We start from the raw sequence: 16,607 nt of genomic DNA on the forward strand, positions 1-16,607 counted from the left end.
TTTTGGTGTGACTTGTCTTTGTCGGCATTGTGGGTTTCAGAAGCTAATACACTATTACTGCCTTTACTGGTACATTTTAAGCTTAAGGGTGAACTTATTTCAGGATTTATTTCAAATTTGTAGCGGAGCTAAAAAACACACGACTGATAAGCTCTGCGCCATCCCGGAAGCCCCCCCTTTCCTCTATTCTAGGATATTTGGTGAAGTTAAATGTTCGGAACATTGCAGATTACAATATCATGATAAGAGCTGACAGTCCCTGATGATAGACGATCAGATGTGTTCTACTCAAAACATTTTATATCTGAACGTTCTGTAATGTTGTACCCCACGTGAAGTCCCTGCCGCAAGCAGCGTTATGGCTCTTCCAGCTTCGCTACTATAGCTGACTTGGCGGACCTTGGCCCCATTTCGCAACTTGGAACAGTCCTACCGGCAGTTAAGGGCAACATTCTTCACTTCTCTATCAGTTAATCCTGAGCTGAATGCACCGCTCTTTTGTTTCTTACGGAATGTGCCAATTTAGATATCCCTGTGAGTTTGATTTAGCATGTTATTTCATAATGTAAAGAGGCGATGTAGCTGTAGCGCTCTCTCCCCATGTCCCTACGGACACAACTGCATCACAAGGCCTATGGGGATGACTGGGTCCACACAACCAGTGGAAGAAGGGCTTCAATTAATGTAGTCCATTACCACTCTCAACGTAATTAGGTCTAAAATGCGGCTTTGAAAGCTATGCAAATTTGAGCTGATTGAAAGTTGCCGTCGTTCTGAATCAAAGTTAATGTGATTACCATTTAAGTTAAGAGTTTAACACAATCATGTTAAACTTGGCGAGCTTGGCTCAGAGGGATCACTTGTAGTCGCTTTGGGCACGGAAAAGTGTCTTTAGAACCAGGGTCGTGTTCAGTAGGAACAAAACAGTAGAGAACGTTCCGAAACCGAACAGGTAGCCAACTACCTAGACTTCCAATAAGAAATGTCATTTTTCATTGCTCAGTTTCAAAATGAACCCAGTCCAGGCCAGTAAACCTGACCCAGGGCAGACGTTGGAGGCAGCAGGCCTTTTCACCCTCCTGTCACTTGCGGAACCCGACACCAGCATACGGGTGTCCACGAGCAGACGCACATATGTCTGGCCCTTCCTCGCTTTGCTAAGTCACAACAAATGGCAAACTCGGGGACCAACCCACATATGACCCTTTTGGCTGCAAGTCATATGAGACTGGACCATGCCCTCGCTGGGTATGACTAGTGCGCCACCAGCAGTTTGTGGCAGAGAAATGCTATCTCTCCAGCTGTGGTGATGGTTGGGAGTTGGCTAGTTTGTGTTGCTACTAGCTTCCAATGATCTTCATCTTTATCTATGACATGAAAGCATCGGGAAGTGGAAATAAGGGCACAGTCATCTGTATGAAATGTAACAAACCCATTTTATGAGTAGTATGATAAATAAGCGTTATGACTCTTATGGTTGCATCTGAGGATTTGTTGCACTCCCTAACCAATCGAGTTGTATTTTGGCCTGTGTTGAGAATTCAACTGCATTCATCTTATCTGTTGGCCTACAACTTTTGGGAATATGTGTAAATGTCACAATACTGCAATTCTATTGTCCTAATGCTATGATCATTTCCCATCTTTCAAGTCTCCAACATGTAAGGGATAAACGGTAACGTTCTGTACATAACCTTGGACGACACCGCCGCCAAGTCCCTTTTTGAGGAGTGCAATTTTCCAAGGTAATGTACAGAACACAGGCGTTTATCCCACTATACCACAGTTGCAAAGAAAACCATATGAAAGCACACATTTACTCGTAAAAAAAAACAACGTTTTCTCATTGATATTTTTACAAGCTAATTCTCCCATCTTTTGGTTGCTAGAGTTGCGACCCAGACGTTCAATATTTATGGACGTGGCCCAGTCGTTCGTGCTTTATTTTCCATTTGCTGGGAACGGTCTTATCCCTTGCTTGCTGCTAGCTAGCCAACAAGCTACGGCTACAAAGTCAGTACCTCTGCAGCCAGAATAACTGCAATGTAGCTGTTTTTCTATTAACATTTCATATGGATTCATCCATATCAATGAGCTGATAATGCCCGATATTGCCTGGCATAGCTAGATAAATGTTCCTTCTCGTCAACACTGACTGTTAATTAAGAGGAGATTGCATTTCAAACACTAGGCTAGAAGCTAGCTAAGTAGTTTGTTGCTAGCAAACCTGCCAACCAAATTAAAAAAATATTCAAAAACTGTCATGGACACTTACTGACAGTTGTGGCTGCTTTGTGTGATGTATTGTTGTCTCTACCTTCTTGCCGTCTGTGTGCAATAATGTTTGTACCCTGTGCTGCTGCCATGTTGTGTTGCTACCATGTTGATGTCATGCTATGTAGTTGTCTTAGGTCTCTCTTTACGTAGTGTTGTCTCTCTTGTTGTGATGTGTATTTTGTCCTATATTTTTATAGAATTTATTTGTATTCCAGCCACCGTCCCCACAGGAGGCCTTTTGGTAGGCCGTCATTGTAAATAAGAATTTGTTCTTAACTGACTTGCCTAGTTAAATGAAGGTTAAATAAAATATAAAAAACAGGTGGTCAAATTACAAACATGTGGGAGGATTTGACAGCTTAAAGTCGGAGGGGACGGGAGAAATTCATGTTCATCACTCACCACGTTAAGTCATCAGATGCTCCCAAAAGATACCTGCAAAATCCAATCAATGCTAGCTAGCTAGGTTTTTTTCCTCATTGGACCTGCGTTTACAATGTACACAATTTCAGTTTGTGTGGTTGATGGTTTAGCTTTCTGTATCTTTGGAGCAAGTATGGTCTGCATGTGTAGGTAGTTTTTGCGTCATGATTGCAAGTTGTTCCGATTTAAAAAATAAATATATTTTCCAACTGTCTGGTTATCTGGTTTTAATGTCTATTCTAGAATGCCTTTCTTGTCAATCAGAAACGAGTATTCAACAATGCTGTGGTATAAGAACTCTATCATTTTTTACTACAGCACAAGACTGTACACACTGCAGCTCTATCTTGGCTCCTTGCAGTGAGTTTGTGCAAAACCACAGATTCTGTTCATGTATGGCATGATTGGACTCGCACACTTCCTCTTCACAAAGCTTCACTTCCTGTCACGGGACATCCTCCTCGCTACTTTTGTGTCGCAAGCCAGTCACTGCGTATCTAACTTGAAAATAATACACTTTTTTTCAGACTTATACAGAAGAAAATATCTGTGGTTTTTTTTGTAAAATCTGACTGCTCTGTTTTCACTTCCTTTTTGCGCATCACAGAAGTACCAACAAAGAAAAGAAAAACCGCAGTAAATCCTTTGCGACTGGGCTGAGTGTGTTATAGACACAACAGTGACAGAGAGTGCAAGTCTCTTTTGGCTCTCAAACAATCAATCAAGTATTGTCCTTGTCCAGAACACACACTGGAAACCAAGCTCCAACTGAGGCAATGCACACATGGTTGAAGACTCAATTACCACAAGCGATACTCATCTGTACTGTATAACCTGTTGCTAGCAGATGGGTGATTCTCATGAAATTTTGGTTTCAAAGATTTCAAACATGAAATCTTTAAAAAAAACTTGCATCAACAAATGTCCTTTTTAGGCATTAATAACAAGGTCTGAAGTGTTTGAGCATTAATTAAAAAACATTTACTGACAATTTTAACACCTTTTTTTTGGAACATATTTTCCAAAACATGTCCTTAAAAAGCTCATTACCGCAAGGGTCTGAAAACGTCAAGACCATTAGGAAGGCTAATACATTTTCAATTATTATATATTTTGGTGATTATTAACAGTCATGCACAGTTACTTGAAACTCTAAAATAATATATGTTTTTAAATTAACATTTTTATTTGATTTTGACTTTCTCAATCCCGCAACACTTCCGCAATCTACAACCTAATATTTTTGATATTTCATTGAAACCTGACATCATTTTGAAAAATGTGTGGCAAGCCTGCATTTAAAAGAGAACTACTATTTTTCCTTTCATTAAATTAACATAAAATGAACCACTGTTGCCGTAATGATACATAGGTTTCAGAAATGAGGTTGATTTCGATAATGATAATAAGTATACTAAGACTGAGGTATGTTTTAACCATAACATTTAATGTAGAAAATAAATAGGATAATATTGGCACAATCATGGATTCAAGTTCAATCAATTCGTTTTGCAGTGCTTCAAAATTACATACCATAGGCTGAGAACACATAAAAACAACACTTACAAACACATTAGAACAGCACATGTCATTGTCACTACACACACTGGCCTGTACAATGTCCCTTGGGGATGATGTTTCTATGACCCCAAGCTGGTGCAGCTTCTTTATCTTCAAGCCAGTTTTCATGTGTTTTGCAAGCACATGTTTCTGTCTGTGACTCTTTGCTGGCCAATCCAAAATGGCTTAAATTGAAAGAATTGAGTCTTGGAAAGGTTGTGCCTTGGATTCTCAGACAAATCTTCTATGAAGATGTGCCATAGTGTCCGTTAAGGCTCTCTCTGACGGAATATCTGGCCCTTTTTCCAAATTTCTCCAGATTTCCCATTTATTACAGTGGACACTTCATCTTGTTGAAGGAAGCGGCTAACACGTTTGCGCATTAGTCTTCTCTGGCTGTTTATTAGGTAATGTTCTCTGATTACCTCTTTTGTAGTTTTCTTCTGGACCTCTGCCTTCCATGTTGACAATTACCTGCTTCCTCTTGGCCATCATCTCAAGTCTTTTCTTTCGGTTGACTATCTCTTTGGTCCTCTCCAGCAGCTTCTCTTCTGTGTAGCACAACTTTGACCACAATTTTGACAGTGTTTTCTTTCTTCTGTTCCTCTTCTTGGGTGGTTCCTTTAGGGCAGATGTCTTCATTGGACCTGGTGTCTGTAGAGATGTCGCTCTTCTTTTAGGAGTTGAGTTGATGGCAGGGACATTTACCTCTGCTGAGGTGAGAACGGCTGTTCTCTTGGAGGCTGTCTTCTTGAAGATTTTTGAAAAAAAAAAAGTCTTCATTTTGCTTCTTGAACATGTTGAAGTGTATCGTCTTCCTGGCTTGATGGTGTTATGTCCAAAACAGCTTTTAGCTGTTTCTTTCCTCTGTAATAACTGCGTTTTCCCACCACTGTGTTTTTTCTTTTCATGTTGCTTCTTTGTCAGATCTTGAGTTTTCTTGATTTTGCAATTTTGCTTTCGTTTTTGATATCCGGAAATGGAAAGGAGGCATGACATGAAATGAGCATGTCTCAAAACATGGGACAAATCTTACTGTTATGGACACGTCATCCTATAGCAGAGACTGAATGGCTTACATACTGTGTGCATCCTTACTCTTTCCTCAGGTCTAAAAAAAAATATCCCAATGCCCCAGGGCACTGCCCTGTGTAGGGTGCCGTCTTTCGGATGGGACGTTAAACGGGTGTCCTGACTCTCTGTGGTCACTAAAGATCCCATGGCACTTATTGTAAGAGTAGGGGTGTTAACCCCGGTGTCCTGGCTAAATTCCCAAGCTGTCCCTCATACCATCACAGTCGCCTAATCATCCTCAGCTTTTAAATAGCTCATTCATCCCCCTCCTCTCCCCTGTAACTGTTCCCCAGGTCGTTGCTGTAAATGAGAATGTGTTCTCAGTCAACTTACCTGGTAAAATAATAATAAAAAAAATAATAAAAAATCCTACAGTAGGGTCTGAATGGCTTACACTTAGAGTGTGTGTGGACATCCTATAGTATAAACTAAATGACTTACTATGTGTGTGTGGTGGATGTGTTAGCGCGCATGTGTAGACTCCATAACACTGTAGGGTATTGACTTACTATAGACACTGTATGAGGGCATAGGCTTCCTATAGACTATATACAGTGGGGCAAAAAAGTATTTAGTCAGCCACCAATTGTGCAAGTTCTCCCACTTAAAAATATGAGAGAGGCCTGTAATTTTCATCATAGGTACACTTCAACTATGACAGACAAAATGAGACAAAAAAATACAGAAAATCACATTGTAGGATTTTTAATGAATTTATTTGCAAATTATGGTGGAAAATAAGTATTTGGTCAATAACAAAAGTTTATCTCAATACTTTGTTATATACCTTTTGTTGGCAATGACAGAGGTCAAACGTTTTCTGTAAGTCTTCACAAGGTTTTCACACACTGTTGCTGGTATTTTGGCCCATTCCTCCATGCAGATCTCCTCTAGAGCAGTGATGTTTTGGGGCTGTTGCTGGGCAACACGGACTTTCAACTCCCTCCAAAGATTTTCTATGGGGTTGAGATCTGGAGACTGGCTATGCCACTCCAGGACCTTGAAATGCTTCTTACGAAGCCACTTCTTCGTTGCCCGGGTGGTGTGTTTGGGATCATTGTCATGCTGAAAGACCCAGCCACGTTTCATCTTCAATGCCCTTGCTGATGGAAGGAGGTTTTCACTCAAAATCTCACGATACATGGCCCCATTCATTCTTTCCTTTACACGGATCAGTCGTCCTGGTCCCTTTGCAGAAAAACAGCCCCAAAGCATGATGTTTCCACCCCCATGCTTCACAGTAGGTATGGTGTTCTTTGGATGCAACTCAGCATCCTTTGTCCTCCAAACACGACGAGTTGAGTTTTTACCAAAAAGTTATATTTTGGTTTCATCTGACCATCTGACATTCTCCCAATCTTCTTCTGGATCATCCAAATGCTCTCTAGCAAACTTCAGACGGGCCTGGACATGTACTGGCTTAAGCAGGGGGACACGTCTGGCACTGCAGGATTTGAGTCCCTGGCGGCGTAGTATGTTACTGATGGTAGGCTTTGTTACTTTGGTCCCAGCTCTCTGCAGGTCATTCACTAGGTCCCCCCGTGCGGTTCTGGGATTTTTGCTCACCGTTCTTGTGATCATTTTGACCCCACGGGGTGAGATCTTGCGTGGAGCCCCAGATCGAGGGAGATTATCAGTGGTCTTGTATGTCTTCCATTTCCTAATAATTGCTCCCACAGTTGATTTCTTCAAACCAAGCTGCTTACCTATTGCAGATTCAGTCTTCCCAGCCTGGTGCAGGTCTACAATTTTGTTTCTGGTGTCCTTTGACAGCTCTTTGGTCTTGGCCATAGTGGAGTTTGGAGTGTGACTGTTTGAGGTTGTGGACAGGTGTCTTTTATACTGATAACAAGTTCAAACAGGTGCCATTAATACAGGTAACGAGTGGAGGACAGAGGAGCCTCTTAAAGAAGAAGTTACAGGTCTGTGAGAGCCAGAAATCTTGCTTGTTTGTAGGTGACCAAATACTTATTTTCCACCATAATTTGCAAATAAATTCATAAAAAATCCTACAATGTGATTTTCTGTATTTTTTTGTCTCATTTTGTCTGTCATAGTTGAAGTGTACCTATGATGAAAATTACAGGCCTCTCTCATCTTTAAGTGGGAGAACTTGCACAATTGGTGGCTGACTAAATACTTTTTTGCCCCACTGTATATGCTAATTGCGCTTGCTGTAACCTCTCCAACCCCTGACCTCTCTCTGTCCTTCCTTCTGTACTCTTCCAGCAGTTCTGGGTTGGTGTAAACTTTTTCTCTGAATTTTGTCAGCCTTCGCTAAAGCTTTCTTTTTGTCACTTGCTGACTGTCTGCAATTAAACAGGACATAAAGCATTCATTATATTTAAAAATATAGTCTGTATGATTACATTCTCATTACCGAAACAGAAGTTCTCTCTACCGCAACTGGCCTTAAATTGCAGCGGTAAGTGAGACGGTAAGTGAGAATGGTTTCCTCATCCTTTTCCTCATCCTTCGCTTGTTTTGCTAACAATAGAGAAGACATGATGACTAAGCAAATTTTTACTCAATGTACATAATTAGACAATGAAGTATATTTTCATTTAAAAAAACATCTAAATGTGGAAAACTGCCTGTATCGGTAATGATAATCAATACTGTCGTGTACGCAGTCTGACAAGAGAATGTTTAACTTTTAACTGGAGAAATATAAAGACATCTGCTTACCTGGTAGCCATCTTGAAGGTAGTGGCAGAGGTGTTGCTTCATTCAAAATCAAACTTTATTTAAAATTCTATGTGTGTGTAAACAGTCCTACAAAAATGTTGTGGAGGATGAGAACATCAGTCATGTACACTTAATTTTTCCAATATTTTTTTGCTTATTATTATACATGAATATTCAGTTAATAATTCTTCCGTCATTTTGAAAACATCCAGTAGAAAATCCATAAATTTTTTGCCCCAGAATATTTTCATTTGACTTAAATTACAACATACATTCAGACAGAGCTGGATCCGTTGCGGTAATGAGAATTTCTGCAGAAAATGCAATAAAATGCCAAAATAATTAATTCCTGTGTTACCTCAGCCTGACTAACCAGTGTCTGTATGTAGCCTTGCTACTGTATTTAGCCTGTCTTTTTACTGTTGTTTTATTTCTTTACTTACCAATTGTTCACCTAATACCTTTTTTGCACTATTGGTAAGTAAGCATTTCACTGTAAGGTCTGCACCTGTTGTATTCGGCGCACGTGACAAATAAACTTAGATTTGATTTAAAATGACTCTTTGTGCAAGATAGAGAACACTATCTTTATTATGATATTTTGTTATTTTACTAAATGTTTTATATTTAAAATCATTACTGCCATGGTATTTTAATGGTCTCATGAGAATGACCAAGATCAGATCAAATGTCCTGTCAGGCATTCAGTGTTGTGGCTATGATTCATAGTATTTATCTTCCTGACACCAAGTTTGTACATTTAGTACTTGAATGTCTGGCGGTCATTTGTCTGGCAAGCGAGGCTAGAGAATAAGCAGGTTGGAGCGGTTCTCCTTTGGGAGTTCGATATGAGCAAATTCAACCTTACAACCCATAGCCCTTCTGGCTACAGACACTGGTGTGCAATATTGCTGCTCTGCTCCATTCAACAGCTCTGCTTGCTCTTCCACCGTACAGTAGCAGACCATTAATCACCTGAATGAGGATTTCCAGAAGGAAATTTGTGGCCCTGTCAGAGTACTATTTGACGTGCTGTTATTAGCACATGATGTATTGATGACCAAACTAAATTTAGTCTGCATGCTATTTTGAGCAATCTATAAGAGCACAGGGGATGACCATTGCGATCATGGTTGGGGTCAGTTCAATTCAGGATGATGAAATTGTGGAAAATTAAGAAGATATTGGAGAGGTGTACAATTCATGAATTTTACACTCAATTTATTTCAATTCAGTTGACTGATTGAGGGGGAAAAAATCTATTTGACACCAACCCTGCTTACTATTTGTAACTTTTAAGAAATGTTTCCAATGGAGCATTTCTGTCAGCATGAATCTGGGTTGCCTACTCTATCCACATTGTTTTGTCAGCTTTTTCCCCCCACTCCAAGCCAGGTTTTTTTCACAAGTTTTTGTTGTTGTGGACGCTGACTCTCCTCAATACTCACATCTCTGTGTGCTACTGTCCCGTTTGCCCCCCGCAGATTGTTTTCTTTTAATTCTGACCAGCCAGTGCGTTATCTGATCTGCCCTTTACCCCCCCAGCTCAGTGATGCTGGTGGCAGCGCTTGGAGATTGACAAACTTCCCCTCTTCTCTTCCAATAAACAAGTCTAGTCGTTTAGTAACACAACACTGCCGATAGCCAATACAGCCCGGGTGAGCATCGCTGGTGCCGGGGCATAATGCAGACACTGAAAGGACCCCTTTGTTGCTTGTGGCCTCGCACATTTGTACCACCTCCCCCTTTCTTCCATATCTGTGTGGCACGTTTTGAAGTTTAGGAGCGAGACTATCCACAGTGCAGTTGTATGAACTATGAAGTCACAAATAAGGTGTGACCCAAGACACTCATGTTTTCACCTCCCCTGCTCTCCCATTCCATTGTATTTTTAAAAAATTAAAAAAATAAAATGCTGATGTGTGATAAGGAGTGTCGGTCATTCATTAAAGGATGATGTATGCACGCACACAAACACGCACACATCTGCCTGCTGCGTCATTCCATGTAATTTCAGCAAGCCGTGACACCCACCATCTCTGATTTGTTCTGAAATCATTTCTGTAGTTAGAAACAGAAGTTAGCATTCCTGCAAAATGATTTTTTTGAAATTGATTGCACCCAAATAAGGCTCATTTTAATTTACAGAGACGAATATAATAATCAGTAAATATACACTGTGCCCAAAAGTATGTGGACACCTTCTCATCAAATATCTCATTCTAAAATCATGGGCATTAATATGGAGTTGGTCCCCCTTTGCTGCTATAACAGCCTCCACTCTCCTGGCAAGGCTTTCCACTAGATGTTGGAACATTGTGTGGGGACTTGCTTCCATTCAGCCACAAGAGCATTAATGAGGTCGGGCACTGATTAGGCCTTGCTCGCAGTCGGCGTTCCAATTCCTCCCAAACATGTTCAATGGAGTTGTCAGGGCTCTGTGCAGGCCAGTCAAGTTCTTCCACACAGATCTCAACAAATCATTTATGTATAGACCTCACTTTGAGCAAGGATGCATTGTTATGCTGAAACAGGAAAGGGCCTTCCCCAAACTGTTGCCACAAAGTTGGAAGCACAGAATGTCATTGTCAAATCAAATTATATTAGTCACATGTGCCGAATACAACAGGTGTAGACCTTACAGTGAAATACTTACTTATGAGCCCCTAACCAACAGTGCAGTTCCCCCCCCCCCCAAAATATGGATAAGAATAAGAGATTAAAGTAATAAGTAATTAAAGAGCAGCAGTAAAAAATAACAATAAATACAGGGGGGTGACAATACAGAGTCAATGTGCGGGGGCACTTGTTAGTTTAGGTAGAATGTACATGTAGGTAGAGTTATTAAAGTGACTATGCATGGATGACAACCGAGAGTGGCAGTGATGTGGAGAGGCGGGCAATACAAATAGTCTGGGTAGTCATTTAACTAGATGTTCAGGAGTCTTATGGATTGGGGGTAGAAGCTGTTTAGAAGCCTCTTGGACCTAGACTTGGCGCTCCGGTACTGCTTGCCGTGCGGTAGCAGAGAGAACAGTTTATGACTAGGGTGGCTGGAGTCTTTGATAATTTTTAGGGCCTTCCTCTGACACCGCCTGGTATAGAGGTCCTGGATGGCAGGAAGCTTGGCCCCAGGGTTGTACTGGGCCATTCACACTACCTTCTGTAGTGCCTTGCGGTTGGAGGCCGAGCAGTTGCCATACCAGGCAGTGATGCAACCAGTCAGGATGCTCTCGATGGTGCAGCTGTAGAACCTTTTGACGATCTGGGGACCCATGCCAAATCTTTTCAGTCTCCTGAGAGGGAAAGGGTGTTGTCGTGCCCTCTTCACGACTGTCTTGGTGTGCTTGGACCATGTTAGTTTGTTGGTGATGTGGACACCAAGGAACTTGAAGCTCTCAACATGCTCCACTGTAGCCCCGTCGCTGTGAATGGGGGCGTGCTCGGTCCTCTTTTTCCTGAAGTCCACAATCATCTCCTTTGTCTTGATTACGTTGAGGGAGAGGTTGTTGTCCTGGCACCACACGGCCAGTTCTCTGACCACCTCCCTATAGTCTCGTTGTCGGTGATCAGGCCTACCACTGTTGTGTCATTGGCATATTTAATGATGGTGTTGGAGTCATACCTGGCCGTGCAATCATGAGTGAACAGGGAGTACAGGAGGGGGCTGAGCACACACCCCTGAGAGGCCCCTGTGTTGAGGATCAGCGTGGGGGATGTGTTGTTACCTACTCTTACCACCTGGGGGTGGCCCGGCAGGAAGTCCAGGATCCAGTTGCAGAGGGAGGTGTTCAGTCCCAGGGTCCTTAGCTTATTGATGAGCTTTGAGGGCACTATGGTGTTGAACGCTGAGCTGTAGTCAATGAATAGCATTCTTACATAGGTGTTCTTTTTTTCCAGGTGGGAAAGGACAGTGTGGAGTGCAATAGAGATTGCATCATCTGTGGATCTGTTTGGGCGGAATGCAAATTGGAGTGGGTCTAGTGTTTCTGGGATAATGGTGTTGATGTGAACCATGACCAGCCTTTCAAAGCACTTCATGGATACAGACATGAGTGCTACGGGTCGGTAGTCATTTAGGCAGGTTACCTTAGTATTCTTGGGCACAGGCACTCTGGTGGTCTGCTTAAAACATGTAGGGATTACAGACTCGGACAGGGAGAGGTTGAAAATATCAGTGAAGAAACTTGCCAGTTGTTCAGTGCATGCTCACAGTACACGTCCTGGTAATCCGTCTGGCCCTGCTGCCTTGTGAATGTTGACTTGTTTAAAGGTCTTACTCACGTCGGCTGCGGAGAGCGTGATCGCACAGTCTTCTGGTACAGCTGGTGCTCTCATGTATGTGTCAGTGTTATTTGCCTCGAAGCGAGCATAAAGTAGTTAGTTCGTTTGGTAGGCTCGTGTCACTGGGCAGCTCTCGGTTGTGCTTCCCTTTGTAGTCTAATGGTTTGCAAGCCTTGCCACATCCGACGAGCACCAGAGCCGGTGTAGTACGACTCGATCTTCGTCCTGTATTGACGCTTTGCCTGTTTGATGTTTCGTCGGAGGGCATAGCGGGATTTCTTATAAGCTTCCGGGTTCCGCAGCTCTATCCTTTAGCTCAGTGCGAATGCTGCCTGTAATCCATGGCTTCTGGTTGGGGTATGTACATACGGTCACTGTGGGGATGATGTCATCGATGCACTTATTGATGAATCCAATGACAGATGTGGTGTACTCCTCAATGGCATTGAAGGAATCTCGGAACATATTACAGTCTGTGCTAGCAAAACAGGCCTGTAGCTTAGCATCTGCTTCACCTGACCACTTTTTTTTATTGATCTAGTCACGGGTGCTTCCTGCTTTAATTTTAGCTTGTAAGCAAGAATCAGGAGGATTGAAGTATGGTCAGATTTGTCAAATGGAGGGTGAGGGAGAGGTGTGTATGCATCTCTGTGTGTGGAGTATAGGTGGTCCAGAGTTATTTCCCCTCTGGTTGCACTTTTAACATGCTGATAGAAATTTGGTAAAACAGATTTAAGTTTCCCTGCATTAAAGTCCCCGGAAACTAGTAGCGCCCCCCTGGTTGAGCGTTTTCTTGTTTGCTTATGGTGGATACAGCTCATTCAATGCTATCTTAGTGCCAACCTCCTGACTGAGGTGGTATGTAAACAGCTATGAAGAATACAGATGAGAACTCTCTCGGTAGGTAGTGTGGTCTACAGCTTATCATGATATACTCAACCTCGGGTGAGCAATAGCTCGAGACTTCCTTAGATATCGTGCACCAGCTGTTATTTACAAAAATACATAATCCGCCGTCCCTTGTCTTATCAGACGCCGCTGTTCTATCCTGCCGGTACATCGTATAACCAGCCAGCTGTATGTTGATCTTGTCGTCATTCTTTATTTTATTCGATCGCCTTCGAATTCTCAGAAGGCAACCAGCTTTCCGGCCTCTTTCTCCACCTCCTCTTCACGCAGATCACGGGGGTCGGGGCCTGTTCCCGAGGGAGCCGTATATCCTCCGCCTCGGGCTTGTCAGAGTCGTGAAGGAAGAAAAAGGATTCTGCTGGTCGCAGTCCTGATGTCTAGAAGTTGTTTTCGGTCATAAGAGACAGCAACAGCAAAACATTATGTACAAAATTAGTAAAAAAAATAAGTGAGTGTTGCAACCGAGGACAGACCATTTTTACGTGCTTCAGCACTCTGTAGTCCTGTGCAAGTTATGCTTTGGTTTTGTTTACTACTAGATGGTAAACTGTTTCAAATGCTAACTTTTTAGCATTTGTTGCACAAATCCAATGTAAGTCAATGGTACCTATATTAGCATTTTCACGCTTCATAGCCAGATTATCTATATTTGTAGCACCATTGAGTTACACAATACATGTTTAAATACTGTAGGATGATTTTTAAATGAAGTGTGAAAATGTTAATATAGGCACCATTGACTTGCATTGGTTTTGTGCCACAAATGTTAATTTGAAACAGTGACTGCTGTCGAACCTAGTCAATAGCCTGCTTACAGGGTAAGGAAACCAATATATAATTTTGTAATTTGGGTGAACTCTCCCTTTTAACATTGAGCTGGTGGGGTATTTAAAAAAAAATGTTATCACATAATAGCAGAAACGGCACCATCTAGTGGTCAGAATCTGGTAATATCAGGATGTAGGATAGAACATGAACTTCAATGACTAATTCCTCTGAACAGGGGAAAAAAACGTTCACTGGGAACGTAGGATGAAGAAACAACACACCGAGCCGCAGCTCCATACTACTTATCAGACACTGAGAACTGATACTAAATACTCGTTGTCAGGAATGATAATATCTGTTTCTAACAACAAACGATTTCGGACAAATCTTTGCTGGTGGGTGTCAAACCTCTTTCTTGTTCTGTTTGAGGTGGCACGACCCTGCTCTGCCACTGTGGCTAGGAAGGGGAAGGTGTTAAAACAGTGTCACCAACATTGCAAAAGGCAGTTGAGAAATCTGTTTCCGCGTTGGTGTTATTTCCCATCTTCAGACTTTCTCTTTAGGTTTCATTAGTAGTCATTAACATCTCTCAATTATTGTAAGTGCCGCTTAAAAAAAAAATATCCATACACCGCTACGTTGTCAGGCTATGCGTAGAAGTTAGAGACAGACAGACACACCGAGAGGAGACTGGATAGGGAAAGAGAGCGAGACTTAGGAGGCACCCTTTCCCACATCTCTTTTTCTTTCCTCTTGTCAGGATTTGAGTGACGGTTTCCCACATACATTGGTTTGAATGGCTTCTGTAGCCAGGACCTACGGTATACAGTAGTTACATTCATACAGAATCCCCAATACCTGTAAGGTACTGAGGCAAAGTTAAAGGTAAACAAGGGTGTAGCACATTTGGGTCTTCATTCTTGCACTGTGTGTGTGTGTGCGTCTGCGTGAGACCAGGATATTCACCCTTAACCTTAAAACTAAAGTAAATTTACAGCATATTGCTGTACACAAACCTATGATACTTCAGTAAGACCGGACTTGAACCAGCATCTTTGTATTTTCTCTACTACCCATGCAGGCCTTTTTGCACAGAATCCGACAAACTGCAGAGGAGCAACAGTGTCTGTCACCTGAGCATGTCAAGGTAAATATAACCTTTGCCTTTTTTAAACCGTTAGGATTATCCTAAGGATGTTTGGGCCATAATAGCCTTGTAATCTCTTCTGCAGAGAGAAAAGTGTATTGTGGCACTAACGCTTTGATAATAGTAAACATCAACATGTTTTATAAGATGCTGACCTTGGGTGAGTATGTGTGTCACAATTTTGAATACAAAGTGAAGCGTTGAAATGACAGAAGTACTGGGAGTGTATGTCTCTGCTACCACAGACCCTGTTTTCCAACATCGAGTCCATCCTGGACGTTCACAAAGAGGTTCTGTCTGCAGTGGAGGCCAGCCTGCAGCCGGAGCCGCAGCCTGGGCACGCTCTTGGACACGTCTTCCTCCAGTTTGTGAGTGACACACACTTCCAATTCACATACACACACACAGAGACCGCATGTTCATAAACACAGTCACACACACACACACACACACACACACACACACACACACACACATGGTCAGCTCTACTTGTTTCACCCTTTTCACTGTTCCCATGAACCACAGTTGAGGATTAACCTTCAAAACGTATGAGAATGTAAAAGGCCTCCACAACTCTCTCTTTCACATAATAATATACACAATCCACTCCCTCTCACCCCCTCACCAATTTGCCCCCCCCCCCCATTTCACTCCCCCCAGCCCCTCAAAAAGCCTGTATCCTGTTAGCCAGAAAGACCCCTCTTTCTGGGGTGGCAGGTAGCCTAGTGGTTAGAGTGTTGGACTAGTAACGAAGGTTGCAAGGTCGAATCCCCTAGCTGAGGTAAAAATCTGTCGTTCTGCCCTTGAACAAGGCAGTTAACCCACTGTTCCTAGGCCATCATTGAAAATAAGAATTTGTTCTTATCTGACTTGCCTAGTTAAATAAGATAAAATATCTGTTGCCTGCCAGCCCCATGCAAGGCATCAAATCAAATTTTATTTGTCACATGCGCCGAATACAACAGCTGTATCACCTTACAGTGAAATGCTTACTTACTTATTACCCTTCAGCAAATTGATTTCCTCCTCCCGCCATCTCTTCCTCCTCCCTCCTCCTCATCCCACCCTTTTTTAACTAATTTGGCCCTTGGGGACAACCAATAACTGCCTTTGTTGGGGGAAGAGAGAGTGTCAGTCATCAATGGGACAAGTCACGGTCCCCCCCACACACACACGGGGACACACACTCTGAGGGGACTTTGTAGAATAAGAGACATTGAATGGAACATTCATTCAGTTGATGGAACGTTTGCTGTAAACGGAGTTTGTTCAAAGGGAAAGCTCCTGTAGTCAAAACAGAAATTGGTCAGTATTATCATCGTTCGTTGTATCAATTGAACGGATTTCGAAATGCCTTAAACTTCTCAATTAACATCTTTCAACTTCAGAATTTTAATGAATGAGAGACTCGCCTGTCATTTTTTTTTTTACCCAACTAAAATCTTCTCTAATAAGGTTTTTCAGTAAGTTGTAGTAG

General features: G+C 42.2%; 1 protein-coding gene across 1 annotated transcript in view; it reads left to right on the forward strand.

The window, feature by feature from the left end:
- Positions 1 to 16,607, forward strand: part of LOC120060870 (phosphatidylinositol 3,4,5-trisphosphate-dependent Rac exchanger 1 protein-like) — a 119,493-nt gene that overhangs the window by 13,322 nt on the left and 89,564 nt on the right. The window contains exons 2-3 of the mRNA XM_039010278.1: positions 15,065 to 15,130; positions 15,376 to 15,498. Of these exons, the coding sequence (XP_038866206.1) occupies positions 15,065 to 15,130; positions 15,376 to 15,498 (189 nt within the window). The remainder of the gene's footprint in view (positions 1 to 15,064; positions 15,131 to 15,375; positions 15,499 to 16,607) is intronic.

Source organism: Salvelinus namaycush, chromosome 16 (assembly GCF_016432855.1).
Source record: "Salvelinus namaycush isolate Seneca chromosome 16, SaNama_1.0, whole genome shotgun sequence".
NCBI classification, from domain to species: domain Eukaryota; kingdom Metazoa; phylum Chordata; class Actinopteri; order Salmoniformes; family Salmonidae; genus Salvelinus; species Salvelinus namaycush.